A 20,076-nucleotide genomic window follows, 5' to 3' on the forward strand; every position below is an offset into this window, starting at 1 on the left:
ATTTTCATGGCACTCAGGCAAAATTTTGTTGCCTTGTGCAACGTGCCAATCACTCCCTCAAGAAACCCCTAATGTAAGCTTTTTTACATTGGCAGGGGGGTCCGGGTGAATGAGGCGAATGCCTACGAGTAGGAATGAGGCTCATGCAGACTCCTGTTGAAATGATATAAATTTGCACAATTGCCGTGCATCCACAGTAATGCCTTGAGAGGCATGCTTGCCTTGTAGAAAAAAACTGTATTACTTAAGCCAGTACTTGTTGTCGATCTTGTCACGCTTGGTGGACAAATAGTTATATCTGGTGGACATGAATCAAAATGCATGTTATCCATTTACCAACTTTTATCCATTTTATCAATTTATCCGACAATCAGGGCAGGGTCAGTCCCTGGACAGGACATCATTTCATCTCACAGATCAAGCACACAAACACTCACTTGTAGTCCAATTTAGACTGATCAGGGCATCTGTCTTAGTTGTCTAGAGCACCTGACAGCCCATCAACAAAAATAGTACACCATGCCTCAGGTTAAAAATATTTATAATACAGTTATTATGTCGACAAATACCTCTAAACCTACGTATCCTGCTATGATTGTGTTGATGCCTCTCCTTTCAGTGTACCCACAATCAGACTTCTGTAATGCTTACAGCGCAGTGTCCGCACAGTCAACTAAGTCTGAACAGTGACCGGCTTCTAATGTGCCAGTCCCTAAATCAAACATTCGCGGTCGCAGCTTGCTGCTACTGCTGGGCCGGCGCTCGCGTTTGTTCTAGGCAACATGGTGAGATAATTCCAATCCTGCTATTTAAAGCACATGTAATAACATGGAGACCTCAGAAGACCAAATACTGACTGCATTCTAATGCCTGGCTGCCAAACATGAGGGTGCTTTTGCTGCATTTTTGTATTCACCAGGTAAAGTATTTCAGAGGTGTGGAAATCTAGTTCACGTTTCAAAGAAACCTTATTCTGGCCAATTTCTCTTACCAAGTTCCCTCTAAATGGGCTGGCTTTTCACTCACCATTCTGAAGACATAATGTACTGTGGGAGACTTCATTCTTTTCCATAAAATAGAAGCACTTATATGCTTTTTTTATGGCTGCCTGGTTCCTAAACTCTCCAAAATACTTGTATGAAAGCTGGGAATATCATTAATACACCTCTGTCTGCTTACAAAGGAATAAAACACTTGCATATAAAAAAAAAAAAGATCTTGAGTTATTCACTCTTACAGCTCATTTACGTGACTGCCTTTTGGCCCTGTTCTTCTTTAATTATGAAGAAACATGTCAGACTGCTGCCCTTTGACACTGTTGTATAGCAGCCATTTTTCAGAATGTCCCTTGAAGGGGGAAAAAAACAGCACACAGATTCATCACAATTACACAGAAATGCTAAATGTACCCTCACTCACTCCACAAAACAAGTGAAAGACACCAAAGCGGATTTTTAATTATGGATGTGCCAGAGGGTGGCTGTGAACTGGCTGATTCTATTGCAGGGGCACATAGAGCTATTACAGCAATTAAGACAGATCTGCTTTTTGCTCTCGTTACACCCAGACATTGATTAATACAAGTCGTTTTCTAAATGAGAGGGGGGCCGAAGGACCAGAGTTCAACTTTTAACCCTGCACTCGGTGTGGCTTGTCTTGCCCTCATTTGCTCATGTCTCAGCCTCTGACCCTGTGTGTTAGCTGACCACCCAGTGCAGCTTTTAAGAACAAGACCGGTGAGATGATGTACAACTCTGGCATCTTAACCACGCACGGCGATGCATTTTTAAATAGCACTGGCTACAGAGGTCTGATAAATGAAACATGCAATTAGGTTTTTACCCGTTATCCCAAAGACCTATGGGACCTGGGTCCTCCTGAAATTTTTAAAAGAACACTTTAACCGTCTGGCTTTTGGGACCACTCTTGTCATATTGGCTGTTGCTGCTCCACTTACGTTTATTAAAGCTTGAGCCCCGAAACAGCTCAGCTTTTACAAGAATCGATGCATTTGTCGAAAATGCCTGTTGTAAAAGTCATCATTTCATTAGCACCTCTTCTGACAGGTTAATGAGCGCTTCATAACTGTCTCTGTGTTAAAATATCTCTCACTGTAGTATTGAGTCTCAGCATGACGGGTCTCCAAGGACAGACCTCTTTTTCTTACTTAAAGCTGGTAGGGGGGGAGAAAGCAACAGAAACACAGCACGGGTAAATGTATTATTATAAGATACATATTTTATGAGTCATTAATATTCAGTATGAGAGTTACGAAGTTACAGTTGGTTAAAAGTCTAACATTGTTTCATCATGAAGAGACTGCATGACAGTTATGAGTTGCTAAACTACTGGAATCAAGCAAACTGGTTGAAAATTTGTTTTTCAATCCCATTACAGTTGAGCATTTTACTGAAATGTATTGTGTTAGGATGCATAAATAAAAAATTGTGTTTGAATGTTAAATAGTGTAGATGCAAATTCAAGCAGAATGATTTTAAAAAATATTGACACACACACATACACACAAAGGCTGCAAACATTATAGGTTCATCAGTAAGAGAGCAGTTGTAGTGGAAACTGCTTTCTGTACAGTGTTGCAGGACATATTTTAACCAAAGTATTTCTTATTAACATGAAAATCAACAAATGATGAACAAATCTGCACCAACAAAAATGATGAATGTTCTAAACCAAAACAGTTTCCCCAGTAAGACTAATTGATTCTATTAATTCATTATTTTTTATGGACAAATTAAAATGAACTTCAGCGTAATAAACAATATGTGACCACAGTGAGGAAAAACAACAACATCCAAAAAATATATATATGTATAAAATACACTTTTGTCCATTGAGCTGTCATACTCTGTAACTGAAAATGTAATGCATCCCGATCCATCAGATCTGGCTCATGGCCTCCACAGGTTTGCACTCCCTGCCACTGTCGTGTGGCTCAAAATTGATTGAGCGCCAGCAGAATGCACAGACACACTGTAAACATTCCCAACAATTTTGCCAATGTCACCCTTCTCTTTCAATTTAATTTTCGCTTAGCTGATTTATCCTGTTTGTCTTTGGCTATAAATCGCCCCAAGCCCTCCTTTTATTGCTTCACCACAGCCATATTACATAGGTGTGAATTATGATGCCACATATCACCAGCGGGTCAGTCATTTCCTTATTTTCAATATGGCAGGTGTGCTCTGATATTAAATACATGACAGTGACCCCACAGAAGCTTGGCCGGTTGGGGACTCCTCACCAATCGTAAACTGTCAGTGCTTTCTAATCCTGCCCAAAATGACCATTTGTGTCACAGTCAGACTCAATCAACCTATAAAATGCCAGTGTGACTTTGTCCTTCTACACCTAGTGCTTTATGACTACATCACACACATTTCATAATGCTGAAGATGCTGTTTGGCTCTCACAGTATAAAACTCACACATGGTAACCTAAATACTAAAATTTGGAGCAATTTGACCTTCTTATGTCAATTGTTCACAGATTCAAAAGTTCTGAGCACACAACACAGTCAGTATCGTAGTATCTGCCCCTTTGGCAAATATCACAATGTGTAGGCCAGCTTGTTCTGCATAATTCTTGGTGAGTGTTACATACACTGCTCTTTTGAGATCTTGCAACAAATTTTCAATAATGTTTAGAATGTGGGACTGCAACAGAAGCCCAGAGCGTAACTGGTCCATCCCCTGCTTAATAGTTGGAGAGGTGTTCCACACATGGCCAGTTTCCAAAATGCTTTGGGATGTATGTTGTGGGTATGTTTTGGTGATTCTCACATGAAGGTCATGTTTGTTCAGGTGTCACTGCACAGAAGAAGCCAATGTTGTCGATTTTTGAGGAGTCAGAGAACTTCTACAGCTTAGAAATCTACTTCTGATCTTTTTTAATCAAGGTTGTGAATGAGCTGCTGTTTAATAAGCAAATGAGAGGCTTTTAAGTCAGTTTTCAATTGTGCATAGTAAAGATGCTACACCATTCATGAACACTATTTTCAGAAAGGGAAAGCTACATGTCTTTAAGAGTTTATCTGTGTCAAGTAGCTTGTTCGATAAGGCCGTCCTCCCCAAGGGTACCCAGCACTGGGAAATAAGCATGGAGAACCGCAGCCCCAGCTGGGAGAAGACCTACAGCTCTGGCTGCTTCGCCCCATGGGCAGCCGTAAACGAATTGCCTGAATTGTGCCATCGGTGCCCTGGGATTCCAGATGGAAAAGGCCTGGCATCTAAAATCCATTTCACTTCATCCCAGAGATCACTAAGCAATTGACCCCACTGCCTATGACCACATCGGTTGGCAGCCGAATGTATGATGGATTTATGTGGTAGATTTATGTGGTAGAGTTATGTTTAAGCGCTCCTCTACTCTGTGTAACTGTGAGGTTCAACACAAAATATTGCGACAAAACAATGTTTCTCAAATTGAAACTTGGCAGTGTGTCCTCAGAATACATCTGGCTGCAGCCCTCAGCATTTAAAAGTGAAGTGATTGTCACATGTGATACACAGCAGCACAGCACATGGTGCACACAGTGAAATGTGTCCTCTGCATTTAACCCATCACCCTGAGTGAGCAGTGGGCAGCCATGACAGGCGCCCGGGGAGCAGTGTGTGGGGACGGTGCTTTGCTCAGTGGCACCTCAGTGGCACCTTGACAGATCAGGATTCGAACTGGCAACCTTCTGATTACGGGGCCGTTTCCTTAATCGCTAGGCCACCGCTTCCCCATGGTTCTAAAAGCAGATGTTCTAAAGCCATTCTTAAAAGCATGGTTCTAAAAAGCAGATGCTTTGTACATGGATACACACATCATATTTGGTTTCAGTCATTTGTATTATATTATGTATTGTATTGTGTATTGTGACATTTGTGTTGAGTATTGTGTACTACACACAACTCATCTTCTGTTTTCCTACCTCAGATCTACATGCTGCTTCCAAAATCTCCGCATGTCTAACTGACATCTCATCTTGGATGGCAGCCCATCACCTCAAACTCAATCCAACCAAAACTGAACTAATATTCATTCTTCACCACATCAGGATCTTGCTATTTTCCTGGACATCTCACAGCTCTCTCCTTCTACAACAGCCCGCAACCTTGGAGTAACAATAGACAACCAACTCTCCTTCTCGACTCTTTCCCGCAATCTTTCCCGCTCATGTAGATTCCTTCTCTACAATATCAGTCGAATCCGCCCTTATCTGTCAACACAGGCCACCCAGCTACTGGTTCAGTCCTTAGTAATCTCACAACTGGACTACTGTAACTCCCTTCTAGCTGGTCAACCTATATGTACCATCCAACCTCTACAATTTATACAAAATGCAGCAGCACGACTGATCTTCAACCTTCCCAAATTCTCCCACACCGCCCCTCTGTTCCCTCCACTGGCTCCCAGTAGCTGCACGCATCATATTCAAAATACTGATGCTGGCCAACAAAGCCAAACATGGAGTAGCACCATCCTACCTCACAGCCCTTATTACACCTCGCACTGCATCTCGAAGTACCGTGTGTGAGAGCTGTCAATCATCCCTACATGTGTTTCCTTATTTAATCTTAATTGATTTATTCTTTTTTAATAAATTTCATCTTTCGAGTTTAAGAAATATTTACACACCAACACAAATGGCTGGGTGGTAGTTTGTTGTACCAAGAAATATAACTGATCTTTTTTTCTAAGAACAAAGAAGACATATTTCATGTGCAATTATCAGGTAATGATTGCTAATTAATTTCCACATATTACAGTACAATAAAAGTATTTAAACAGGCATTGGAGTTAAAATAAATGACAATTATGCACTAATGCACATTCTGAGCCCTCTCTGCTATAAATATGGGACAAATATGGGGCAGGACCAGGTAAACAAACATTTCCTTTGTAGGTTTGAATACATATTTTAGCAGTCGTCCCCTTTCTAGACAAGCTGAAGTTGCTATTTTCCTTTGCCTCCAACTCTCTTGTGAGTTCACTGGCTTAGTTGTGCAGTCCGCTGTACTGAGAATAAGGAAAATCATGAAAGCCTGATTGGGTTATAAATAGTCTCAGTGGGGGTCTTAGCCTTATATAATATCTCACAAACAGAGGGGAAGACAAATGTAGTTTTTTTCTTTCTCAAAAGTACTTCACAGTCAGAATCATCCATCTTCTCTTAGTGCACATTAAGGACAAGCTGAAATGCGAAACGGAGTGCTGAGGAGCTGGCGACAGCGTTCAGATGCCAAATGCATTGAGCGCAAGTTGCATTTCAGGACAGGAGAGTAATAAATATGTGCAGAATCTCTGCTCTGTCACAGTGAACCATGATGGGTATAAGTAGCACATCCCGGCGAATGAACGTATACAGAGAAAAAAAGCTGTGGGAGATGGACTCAGCAGCCTCAGTACAGTGTGGTCACGGAACCAGAGAGAATCAGACCTTCACACAGAAACCAGACAGGAAAGCAACAGATGCTTGGGCAATTTATCATTTTAACCCCATTACTGGGTTGCGTATTGAGCCTCTGGGAGCTAATGTGAAAGAATTCCTGAGGGAGCTGGGAAAAAATGCTATTTACCTGGACCACAGAATACCAGACCAGTACCGGCTAGAGTGCAATTTGCCAGTGGAAATGAGTGCAAAATTATGGCCAAACACACATTCCAGGTTACTACTGCATTAATGAAATTGACCATAAAAGCATAGACACCATGGCTCTGCTGCTTCACACTGCACATAAACCAGATCTGCTCGTTTGGGTTGAGTGAAGCAGCCGATGCTGTCAATCACTTAGGTTTAACCAAGTGTTCCTATGATAATTTTACCAAAAGACAATTTATTTAAGGCGGACATCCCTTTTCAGAATTTTTTGTGCAGAACACATTACTCATTTTCAGTGACTTCACAATTGGAAGACATGTCTGCCATTTAAAAAAAACCCACAAAGAGGGGTCATTGTTAAATAGATTAAAATTGTCACCCAATCAATCTGAAGCATCTGTGATGAAGCCAGAGGGAAGTTTGTTTCAGTGAGATAAACAGTTTTTTTGTGCCTGTGATCATCGAATTAGTAGAATTTTTTTTAGCATCACCTAGCCTGTAAGATTTATATTATTATGATTTGTACCACAGTTCACTCATGAATATTGATTTGTTGATTTTGTGACCTAACTTGCTCCTGCTGTGGTTACCGTTCCTAAGCAACATCCTTCAGACAGCGTCTGGACACGTAACATCACAATCGCAATCCAAGGTAGTGTTACTGTAGAATACTGTGAATTTCAAAGGGAAACATGAGAGGGACATTAGTGCACATCTTGCACGAGGAAACACATTGAGAATGACACCCACCTGCTAACTTGGGAACAAGACTAGAGTTTATTTACAATCACGGGTTCATTAAAAATCCAATAACACTCAAACAAGGTCTAAAAACATATTTCTCCACTAGATTTTTTTCTGTAACAAAACAGGATAATCCATTTCTACTTATAAAATAGCACTGGATTTATTATAAATGCACTGGAATAGGACACTTATAAAGTGCAATATAATTTACTGGTACTGTAAAAAAAACTAAACATTTTGATAGTGGGCCAGTGATACAATGGGTTATGGTATCAAACACAATGAGCTAAGTGCATGAGCAGAATTAACCTTAAAGTGGAAAAACACTGGATGTTTCTAAAGGGGGCAGATATGCACTCGGTTAACGGACGAGGTCAAGCAGCAAGAATATTCTCTTTCAACCTTTCATTAGCCCATAATTGATGCCGTCGAGTGTCAGCCTGTCTCTAATTAAAAAGTTAATCAAGATATTGTGTACTCCACTAAATTTCCATATTCCATTTTCATGAAATTTGCACACATTTCCTTCATTATTGCTTCAATAAAGATACAAAAGTAGCCAAAAACAAACAAACAAACAAAACAAAGAAATCTTCCCTTTCTCAACTAAATAAAATTTGTTATAGAGTTATAAATTAGTTGCTCAGGGTGTGCAAGGCCTTTGGTTTATTGTCCTGAAACTGCATACCTCTAGGTGTGTTAAATGCTGAGAAAGAATTATATCTCTGTGTCGGTTCTGAAACGATACAATAGTCTTTTCTGCACGATAACTCTCTGCTGTGTATGGGACTAAACAAATCTTTAATAAATAAATAGACAATTCTGTTATTTTGACATAAAATCTAAAACAGTCACTGTCGAAACATAGAAGGAATCTGGCATTTTCTGAATTTAAACTTATATGGCAATTCTCTAGCGATAGCTACAAGGTTGCAATGGGCAAGACATCATGGAGTGTTTGAGCCAAAGTGTATGTGTAAGGTGAGAGCTAAACATGCACAAACTGGGCAATTAATGGTGAGCTGCTGTTTTAGTTCAAAATCCACATTCACATTTGCATTATGCATCTTTAAGAACATCACAGAAACCAAAATGTAAAAAATGAGCTTCAAATGAATATTTGACTTCAAAAGAAGGCACCACAGAAACAAAACAGCCACGTACGAGTAACTTCACAATCTGCCTCTGAGGGACGTCGGGCAGTGAAAGTCGTTTTTGTAAAAACTTCGGTGGCGAGACCAGTGAGAAAAGTCCATACTAATGAGTAGGCCACACACCCTAAACAAAAATCTATTCAGAAAAGGTCTATCCTATGGAACTTTGGCCAATACCAGTAATCAATATTACACTCAGATGCTGTCCGCTCTGCTTCAGTGAAGATCCACAGGTTCCCTTCCGCTCCAGCCAGTGACTATCCAGACGCTAGAGGTAGAGGTAGCCCACCCAGTAGACAATGTTGAACAGTATAAAGGAGGTCGGGAAGAAGACCCTGGAGTAGGCGTCGAGCTCGCGGATGTCGATGTGAACCCGGCCCCTGCGCCAGGCGCCACCCCTGCACTCCTCGTAGCAGCAGAAGAAGCTCTGGCAGTCCTTGCCGTCCAGGCACTCGTACATGCATCCGTCGTCGAAATCCTGCCAGTACATGGAGCTGTTGAAGGTGATCACCGCGGGGGGCCGTCCCACATCCAGCACGGAGTATGCCTGAGAAGCGGGACAGAACAGGGCCCACCTCAGTGGACAGATGTGACAGAATCCACACATTGGGAAAGGAAGCGCTGCAGCGCGCTATCATGCGTTAAATCATTGAGGCGCGCTAGATCCCCATTCCCAGCCCAGCAGGAGGATGGGATACCATCTGCCGCTCCTTCTCCAGTCGAGACAACAGAATAGAACTTAAGTGATGCTTGTTGTTTGTTGAGTAACAGGCAAGATTCTTGTCATCTCCTGTGAACTGTCTGGTTTCACGTTCCCTTAAGGCTTTAAAGTGTTTCCTATGACTTATCACTAGACTAACATGAGTCTTTTTTAAAATATGTATGTTTACATATATTTCATTCATTCTTGAGAATTGTAGGATTAAAAAATGCTGTGAACATACATTTTAAAGATCAATGTCTTTGCAATTAAACCAAATGTCCAAAATGTTTAATGTATTTTGTTATATTAGATACAAGCTAATATATCATTTATATAATTCATGTCATTTGTGTATGCAAAATACAATGTAATTTATACTGCAAAAAAAACAATAATTAGGAATATATATTTAATGAATTAAACAGAGCTGACATAGGTGTCTTTTTGGTGATGGAGTTGACAGCCAACGAACACATGCTATCCAAAAAATATAACTACTTATTTAAATACATTTTTGATGAAAACATTTTATAAAAAGCAGACCAAAAACATTCTAAATATTTCTTATTTTAAATAAATACTTTTCATAAACATGGTTTACAGTAATTGTTTGGCTAGGACATGCTTTGAATGAGTGATTTATAAATATTGAATTAGTCTGGACGTACCGGTCTGTCCACCTTGGGTGTGTACTTTGGGTTTCGTGCTCTGTAGCAGTAGTAGTTGAGGAAGGCGTACTCCATCAGTGACGCGAACACAAACAAGAAGCAGACTGTGACAAAGAGGTCCATGGCAGTGACATAGGAAACCCGTGGCAAGGACGTTCTCGCCACCGTGCTAAGCGTCGTCATAGTCAACACAGTGGTGATGCCTGTCAAATTTCCAAACAAGAGCGTTAGTGTGCTGGCATACAAATTTCTCATATTATATGCTGGCAAGACCAAGGACAGTTGCAGCACTTGTTTCCCAAACATTTTAAAATATTTCGGTTCCCATTATATTACACATTATATATTAGGTAAATCATATATAATTTTAACAATAAACAATATTCAATAAGAACAGAAATGGAAATATTGAGCAATGGCAGAAACACTGAAAAATTTCTGACTTTCCACTCCATGTTCCTGACTATTTAGTCAGGAACATGGAAAAACATATCAAACCCCAACCAGCAAACTCTTAAGTTTAAAATGATGAATCATCTCATGCTCATTGGCTCAAAGTGTAATAACGCATATTAGTTATCGTAGCTAAAATCAATTTTAAAATCACTCACAGTTTAAAAAAATTATGTTAACACTTAACTCAGTAAAGCTCAAGTTAGCCGGGGAATTTGGAAATATACTGTTAGGATTCCCTTGCATTGGCGCTTTAGGTCATCACACTGATAAATACAGGTTTGCTCAGTGGCGTGTGTGTAAACAGCATCTGCTGCAATTACAGCTCCTGGAGTCAATGAGACACTTTCTTCTAACAATGTTGACTGACAAGACTGACAGGAACTTTTCCCCCCTGACAGCTTTTGCTCTAAAACTGAAATCACGGCCCACAACTTGTTAGCCACACGGGTATTATTTCAGCCAGCCGCCCACCGGAGCTCACACCCACAGAGCCGCGCCGTTTGAAGTCTCCCAGCTGCACCTCAGCACCCAGGAATCAATTTCTCGTCCCCAACACCGAGCAGGCGCATCCTCTGTTGCAGGATGATATGAAACAAGGGCGTTTTGCAGCATCTTGTGGATTAAGAAGCTACTCAGGGTCACCACAGGAACAAAAGGTCTGGTTTTATATTTGTGGCGGTGGTGCGGAATCTAAATCCATCACCAGGTGTAATGTGCTGAAAAAGGGGAAACCAGGGAAACAAATAAAGCAGGGGGGGATTGGATGTGATCGTCTCTCATGTCGGCGTGCGACGGAGGGGGGCCTAGACCCACAACGCGGTTTAAGCGCCATTAAACGGCCGCCTCCTGAAGAGCTGTGCACGACTGGAGAATAGAGAAAAAGCTCAAATCCTGACTTCCGCCCACACACGCACAATTTATTGAACTTCTCCGCGATGCTTCTCGGGAGACGGGCCGAGCGGGGAAGCTGTTTTCCAGTGCGTTGCCATGGAGACAAGCGGGACAAGTCTATTTCAAGCGGGGGTATTTCACACTCAATTCCTTTTCCTTCTGACTCCACCGGCTCCAGTCATTACCCTCACCTGTTCGCCCGCATCCACCTGATACTCTGACAGCTCCCCCGCGCATAAACAATAAAAAAGCCCGACCCTCAAGGGCGGGACAGGCAGATAATCTTTGCTCCAACCCACAAAATCTATATATACATATGATGCTGAGGGAAATGTTAATGACGTTTGGAAAAAAGAAAAAGACACAGTGACAGCACAGCTGATAGACATACGGGACGAAGCACTGCGGGCTGTGCACTGGCGCGATAATAAACCACAGTGTGGTGCTGGCCTGACCCAGGGGTGAGGCAGAGGAACCATTACCACCACTGGCGGCAGAGTCATTTATTTCCATAATACAGCAGCCTGTTTTTTTCTGCCCATACCATGGCTATTCACCAGTTCACATAATTCTTCAGGACGAAAAATATGTTCCTATGTAAATCAGAGTGTTTATTGTACTCATGCCAGATACTAGAAAGTCCATGCTCCCCAGACTACTGGCTATTACTATCTTAACATACACATTTTTATATTTATAAGTGGAACACAATGAAATCTGGGACGTGGTTGGGCAGGATCGCAAATTTGGACAAAAGACATAAAGGACTTCACCAACCATGTTAGACTACATTTATTTGCATGTTAAAGAACCCTTGGTTCAGGATTGGGCATCACCACGAGGGAGGAAAGTAGAGGAGGAGGACGTGGACAAGGAGTGGGACACTCAACAAGTGCTTCATTTTGACCTCCATATTGCAGCATGTAGACAGAAGTCAACAGTCTCCGCAATACAACCCCCGGACTTAAAACTATAAACTACATTATTTTAGCCCTATGAGGCCATTATTCAATTTTATCAGTCATTTGTCTGTTGACGGGAGAGCTTGAAGTGATACCAACTCCAACATCATTGTATAACTTGGGACGTTTCTGCGGCTGTAACCCATTAGGACAACAGCCTACGCTGCTTTGAAATGGCTGTGGTTTTGTTGCCCTGAAGACTGGAAGTAAAGTAAAACCAATGTTTTAATAAAAGATGTGCACATGTTATTATCTCAACCCTTTACGTCTCAGGGAGCCCATGTGCTGAAATTTCGCAGTTATCTACATAGGCTCCCTTATCAGCCTTTTGCATTCTGTTGTTGACCAGAGAGGGCTGGAGAGCAAAGTGTTGTTCTAAGACAATGCGGCTTCTGTCTGAGAGTTATAGTGGTGCATCCATTTTGTCCCCACTAGATAGCAGAAATATTTTCAATAAGCTTACAAACAGAAACCCAGATCTATTTGCATATTATTATAAGGTCAGGAATGTTTTTGGTTGCCTTCATTTGAGCATTTTTTTCATTGATCTTACACTAGCAAGTGAAGTGATAGGTGAAATGTCAAAAAAACATTTAAATGAAGCTTTACTTACCACATGCTCGTTTGCAATTAAGTTCCATGGTTTACAAATGACATGCAGGCATGCATTTTAATAAATAAAATAGAAAAAAAGATTTTACAAATAAATCAAATGCATTGTGTTGCAATAGTTTCTTTTCGATGGGTATAAGTGATGCAGATCATGTGGGTATAAGTGACATTTAGGGTGAAATTGAGATATACATATAAAATTATTTTCTTCTAGCAAAGGGATATGAGTAAATTCTTAATCATTTAAAAGGTACTAAACAAAAATCAAATGACTTGAAACTGAACACAGGATCAGTGTCTAGTTTCAAATTTAAATAAAAAATAAAATATTGTTCACTATATGTACTGTCATCCATGTGTTTAAAGAAACGTGTTCTTCTTTTTAAATTAACACATATGGTTATTTTTGCTCTTCAGTTAAATTGTCAAAATGTCCCTTATTTATAAAAATATGGACAAATATGAATATTTTAAGGCATCTTTAAAACGATCGTTCATGGATCCTGCTGCTCTATGTATCAGAGAGCATCTTTGAATAAGACTGTTCCTACTCTGGCAGGTCCCCAGGGCCGATCGCTTTAACAGAGCGTACCCAGTGCTGTTCGGGCTGGAGCGGCATCTTTATTGATCCAGAAGGAGACCCAGGAGAGGACCACGGTCAGTATGCAGGGAATGTAGGTCTGGATGGTGAAGTAGCCCATGCGTCGGCTCAGATCAAAGTACACCGTCATCACCACATATTCACCTAGACAAAGAGTATAATTATAATTCATATTAGCTACCATTTATGCTGACCTAATTGTCCTATAAATGAAGGGCACAAATAACAAAACGATTCCTACAAGTAGCAGTTTACTACTAAACCACAGTTCACCTTTTAATGAACTGTGTTAATATGTTGCCATCAGTATTAATAACTGCTGAACAAAACAATGACAAAAGTGACAAAACTTGCAAAGCTCTCTCATGCCAGTCACTGAAATGCAAATTAACAAATAATATTTTTAGATCAAGCCCTGAAAATCAAAGAGGGAAGACATCAGAAGTAAATAAATAAAATAGTTTATGTGTACACAAAAGCATTAATTTCCCTTAATATTTAATCTCAAGTTTCAAACAAGTTTTACTCTTGAATAAAAAAAAGCCGTTTCAATGTCAGTGTGTGGGATGAAAATAAGGTGAACATAGGTTAATTATGCCTCGAGGATGATTATCATTTAATGTGATTTCATATATTAAAACATTCAAAACTAATAATTTTTGAAAGCCAAAGGTGGCTTGAATATGTTAAAATGTACTGCCCTAAAGAGTGAGTGTTTTAAAATGTGCTGAATGTACGTCTCTATAAACTCAGAATTCTTCAAACATCATTACAAATGGATTTTTTTTCATTGTGTTCATGTGCAAACTCACATGATTAAATCTGTTGATATAATGGTCAGGATGTATATTTTCTGTGCTACAGAGATATACTTGTATGGAGTGTAGTGTTGATGGACAGAAGCCAAGTGAAATTTGCAAGATTGGATGAGCTACTCCCTCTGTACGAACAAATCGCTAGGACCCATTTTCTGTGCGAGAATCTTTATAATTCTAGAGCGGTTGAGATACAGCACGAGAGGGATTGAGTCAAGTCGTTCACTGTGTAGTTTGTGCTTCTGCTTTCAGACCGAACAGTCTGAGGTTTTACCTTTCTCGCTGTGAACGGGTGCAGATGCAGTCCTGATCTCTCCCAGCCAATGCTGATTAGAACACTTGAATTTTGCATTAAAGAAAATCTTATTTTTATTTGCATTCGCTGTTCTCCGAAATAAAAGCAAAAATCTGAACTGGCCAAGACAATTGTAATCACTGCATCCCTTACATATTGGTCACATTAATGAGGGTAAAGGTTTTGAAATGATATCTAGTAAAAAGTCTAATTCTTTTTTTTACATTATAAAAATGTTTTCCACTGTACAATATATGATATTACCGCTATGTGGAATTGGTTGTATCACACTTTGCTCAGTGGGTCAAATTGTCCATGTCGGAATGCTTGAACAGATAATCTGCCTATAAAGCCATCTCTGTCCCTATTTGTTGACAAAGAGGAATTCTGAAGGTAGAGAATAAAGACATGGAGAGACAGGCGCTGCATTACAAGTCTGATATCTCGACGAGAGGGGGTTTAGATCATCCAGAATGGGGAATAGGGTGCCAGAGAGATGTCAGTCATCCCAATGGGTGCAAGAAGCATGTGTTGTTCTGGAACTAATCATGCAGCAAAGCGTAAGATATTGTTTCATTGAGGGAAGTCAGACTGGTCCCATATCAAGTGTCCTACCCTCACATTAAACTTAGGTACAGGTTTGAGTTCCCCACATCACATATCTGCTGGGTGACAGGCAAGGTGCGGCCTTCTATCAGCGAAGCCCCACCCCCATCCAGTGACACATGCAAGATTTAATAAGGGAACTCAGTAATGTAGCATTAGTAAACTTTGTTTAATATATTTTTTTATATTTGTATATATATATTTTTTTTTTTTGCTGTAAAAGTAACATAAATAAACATTTTCCATCACAAATTTGTCTGCAGGTCATTTGGTTAATATCACAACCATGACGAGGCAGGTGAATGGAGAGGAGGATGAAGAGGTGACGAGATGACGAAGAAGAAGGACGCAATCGCATGACATCACGAAACCGGGGTTTAATTGTGAAGCACAGGACAGGGGAGACATCCGAGACGCTGGTGAACATGGAACATAACATCAAAGACCAGAAACAAATGGGACAGCTTTATACATTTGACACATGTGAAAACGACTAGGGAACATTACCCATGACAAATGTGAAAAGGATCCCAGACCGGACTAACCACTTTCGGACCGGATCATGAAGGTTAAAAACAATTGTGAGAAAAATCATACAAGTGAATTCGTATTGAATTGCAAGTTGAGTGCCTCATTACATTGCTAGTTAACTACTGCAATCCAGTCGATGTATTTCATGTGACACACACAGACATAGTCCGACATCTTTATCACTCACACACTCTAGGACCCCAAACCCTGGTTTTAATGTGCATTTACCTGCTGTCGTCTCCATCACATCCGAGGTGTTTCTCAGGCCCGTGAAATCAAACTGATAGAGTCTCCAGGATTTCTGGTCGGCCAGTTCTATCGAGTTCTTCCTCCACTTGTAAATCATCTCATCTCGAGGGTAACCATCTGTAATTACAGTGAGGGCAAGTCTGTGACCCTGGCACCGCACTCTAATAAACGCCGACCCAGTCGTGCGTACACGGGGCTTTGGGGAGCACCGTTCGTCATTGGCTGCAGGGAAATTAATAAAAAAGGGAATCTGCAACAGAAGCAGATGCCCCCAGAAAACTGGAGCGGGCCGACAACTTGATTCACTGCGTCTCATCAAGGCTGGTTGCTTCCATGAAACTTGACTCAGTGTCTCTGAAGGTGCGCTGTGCTGGTTTAATATAACATCTGTTATCAAACCCGTCAGTACAATGTGGCACGACACAGTTAAACGTTCACGGAGACATGTTCATTACTCGCTCGTCTTTGCTTAATCTCTCAAGTCACCGCAGTTAAGTGTTGCCAGCCACTGCTGCTGGGGCTTTCATTTATTTATTAATTTATTTTCCAGAGCAAGGCCAACTAATGAGCGGTACTTTAAAATGAGAACAGAAATGCAATGTGCTGAGCCCATGTTCATTAAAAAAGGGACTGGCGGGGCTGGCAGATAGCACCAGGGTGCAGGGCACAGGCTTGAAACGCTCAATACAGGCCTGTGAGCCAGATAAACACCTTGTCGTGCTGTTGTTAGTGGCATATAAAGATTAGCCTAGATTAGACTAATCCCTATTTCTACAAATACAGATTAATGATCGGATGTGATGCCATTTATTATAATTAATAAACAATATGTGCCATTTTATTCTTGAAAAAACCTAATAGAGTGAGAATATATTCCTCATGATTCACTGATTTTACATCCTGTTCCATGAAAACATCTCATGCTTAATAACCTCAAAGGTACATTGCTTTTGATCAGAGAGAGAGAGCGGCAACCATCACCATGGGAACACAGGAGCTGTCCAGAGGGTTTCTGGTCTTGAGGTAAGGAGGTCACAGCATGAATATGCGTGGTCCACCTGATTGGACAGATTGGGTGATAATATGTGAATAAACCCTTAGATTAAGACAATTTAAGAGGTTTTATATGGGTCAAGAATATGGAATCTCTAATGTACATTACACCCAGGCCACAACACACATGTTAATTGAAACATCAATAAACAAAGTACTAACTTGCCAGGACAGCTGTTAAAATATATCAATATATCAAATGTTAAACTAATGGACCTTAATATTAAAGGACTAAAATATGAACTTTCCAATTCATTCAAATTTGCATTACTATAGCCTAAAAATAGCCTAGTTTTGCAGACCACATGGGGAACGTTGTGTACCTATCATGGCAAAAATCTATCTAATGGCGATAACTTGCATGGCACTTTGCAATTAAGCCATTGGGTGTGTCTATTAATTTCAACAACAATCTACAAATTATTATTGATGTATGGAATCCGCATCAACACCAAGCCTGCTTGACAGCAATAAGCAGACTAGAAGGAAATGTATGAGTTCACATCTCCTGCTTTCCATTTCAGAAGAAATCAAACCTGAACCAAGCACATTTGATCAGACCATTGTGGTATCTGATGGTCTAGTAAATACGTTCATTTACAGCTGCTTAGAGCAGCGCAGTGCTTTTACCTTTAATAATGAACATGTCTGGTGTTTGAGCTGCTGAACGGCTTCATTATGCAGCACCAGAACAGCACTGGTGTATTTACTGTGTAGCTGCTCATCTGAAATTCAACTTGGAAATGATTAGCATTTCAAGACCGTGCAAAAAAAAAAAGGCTTTTATGCTCACTGCAATGCACAGATGATTAACAGCAATGGATGACAGCTAATGCATAATATGCATGAATCAACCTCCTCATGCCAAAACCACATTAAAAAAACCCACGTGGGTAATAAAATAAATAAATAAATAAATAAATAAAAACAGAGGTCAGCAGGCCGCTATCATGACCCCAGTCATCAGGTTCTCCCCACACATTTCTAATCTGGGTCTGGTCCTGGGTACTCACAGCTGGAGAAACTGAGGGGGCAGGAGTGCTCGTCCATGGGAAAGTTGTGGAGCTGAAGCTGGCATTCCGCATTGATGGTCAGCCTACCGAGGAACGAGCCAGAGAGACAGGGTTAGCACGGGGCCTGGAGGCCAGGACAAAGATTAAAGCCCGCTGTTCAAAGGTTGGCCATATTAGCGCCGGGCTAATTAGCAGCAAAAACACAGCCATTTAGAGCAGTAGGCTACTGCAGGTCATTTAGCAGGGCAGAAGCAGTGGATTCATTAGGACCATCTGCATCAACATGCTTACTTGCTGGCTTGTTATGGGCGGACTAGCTAAAAGTTCTTATGTTTTTATGACTTCATTACGTATGAGAAAGCCTGCGAGCTTTGAGAGGGAAAGCCTGCAGGTCACTTCTGTACAAGGATTGTCCTGCAACTGCTTTGCTTCTGTGCTTCACGGTATGTAGGTCAGCACAGTTTCCCCCCTCGTGTTCTAGAATCAGGCAAAAACACTGCCCTCATTCCCCTTCCTTCCATTTCGCTTCTATCGGTATTGCTATCTTTCCGAGAGAAAATGTCACTCCCGCTCATCGCAGCATTGGTAGGATGCGGACAGCGAGGAACGAGTAAAGGAAGTGACACCCAGTCACTCCCAACTCTCCCGTTATAGCCGAGGACATCTCGGCCATTTATAGCAGGGGCTCCACACGAGGCCAGTGCAGTTGACCCGGCGAGTGGGGTTTTGCCTGCATGGACTCATACAAAGGCTTTTTTTCATCTATTGTCAAGTGAAAGGTGAAGAGAGCAGAACGAAGGGTTTTGATAGAGGGGGGGATTGTTTCGGCCTGACTGGCATTTCTATCACATGAAGGAAATGCCATGGGCTTATAAATGGAAAAGCCTGCAGGAACTTATGGATTTCTCAACTTTTTCTTTGATTCACTGACAGTATGCGGCCTCCTGAATCCATAAAGATAAATAACACAGATGAAACCAGGCATTGACTCCAAAAGCAGGACCTTTCTGTATTGTGAATCCATTTTTGATAGATCACATGCGATATAATGTGAGATTCTAAATTAGTAATTTTAAGGAGCAATAATCAGCAATAATCAATAAACATAAAACACTTTTCAACTAATATAAAGGTTAACCATTTTGAATTAAATTGCAAATGTACTCTGCCACAATTAATAACTTTTTGTGTGATGCACTAGTGCTTACCTTAACGTATAAAGGATCCTCCCATCATTCCATATCCGAAGCAGTTGGTTAGGAGTTGTGATCCAGTGGGCTTCAGCATTTTTGGAATTCCGGAAGATGGTGTCAGGTATCCATATGAGTCCAACCATGTTGCTTGTCAGGGTTAATAGTTTCATGGTACTGTTGTATCTTAAGCGAGTGTCTGTCCAAGTCTGAGCAAAAATAATATCAATTTGGTACTCCTGCAAAGCGGAAATGGAGAAATTAATTAATGTTGCGAATAAAATGGCCTGTAATAATGTGAACATGCATTCAGTGCAGAGTACTTTGTTATATTTTCCTCTTTTAACTGAGTCAAGGTGTATTAAAAAATTATGGCTGATTTGAGAAATCATCAAATAATCCTACTTATTGTAGGGAACAGCTAATAGAACAGTTTTCAGTCCCTAGCTCAACCTAATCTTAGGACTATTTTATGCAATTAGCCAGCCGCACAGTGTTTCTATAGAACTTGAGTTCTAGAGAAACCACCATGCAGGACTTTGTCAGGAACGTGATGAAGACCAGATAACAATGCCCATTATTCCACTTTCACTTACTCCAGGACAAATTTAGGACAGCGACAAAGAGGATGAAACCTCACAAGGCTATCTAATCGAGAAAAATGTGTCACTGAATAGGCTAGGTGGAGGTACAGACCATTTCAGTTAAGTTCATTTATCTGATATTAGTTGCAGAAAAGGTGAAAGAGTATTACTCTTTTACTTAAGTACAAAAAATGAAATCAAGTATACCATAAAAATAGTAATACGTAATGAATAGCTAATAAATGTAGCTAAATACTATTAATAGAATAAAAAAAAATCTAAACACAAAAAAAACTCCATGGCCAAGTATTTAACAAACAGTTTTTTCTCTTCGTTACA

The 20,076-nt window shown here is 40.6% G+C and overlaps 1 protein-coding gene across 2 annotated transcripts in view; it reads right to left on the reverse strand.

Annotated features, from left to right (window-relative positions):
* Nucleotides 1–7,361: 7,361 nt before the first annotated feature.
* LOC114790744 (gamma-aminobutyric acid receptor subunit gamma-3-like) overlaps nucleotides 7,362–20,076 on the reverse strand; it is a 35,927-nt gene continuing 23,212 nt past the window's right edge. For both annotated transcript variants that reach the window (XM_028981052.1, XM_028981054.1), the window contains 6 exons: nucleotides 19,172–19,392; nucleotides 17,964–18,046; nucleotides 15,877–16,014; nucleotides 13,393–13,545; nucleotides 9,880–10,082; nucleotides 7,362–9,055 (listed from right to left, as the gene is read on the reverse strand). In XM_028981052.1, the coding sequence (XP_028836885.1) occupies nucleotides 8,777–9,055; nucleotides 9,880–10,082; nucleotides 13,393–13,545; nucleotides 15,877–16,014; nucleotides 17,964–18,046; nucleotides 19,172–19,392 (1,077 nt within the window). In that variant the 3' untranslated portion in view covers nucleotides 7,362–8,776. The remainder of the gene's footprint in view (nucleotides 9,056–9,879; nucleotides 10,083–13,392; nucleotides 13,546–15,876; nucleotides 16,015–17,963; nucleotides 18,047–19,171; nucleotides 19,393–20,076) is intronic.

This window comes from Denticeps clupeoides, chromosome 5 (genome assembly GCF_900700375.1).
Source record: "Denticeps clupeoides chromosome 5, fDenClu1.1, whole genome shotgun sequence".
Taxonomy (NCBI): domain Eukaryota; kingdom Metazoa; phylum Chordata; class Actinopteri; order Clupeiformes; family Denticipitidae; genus Denticeps; species Denticeps clupeoides.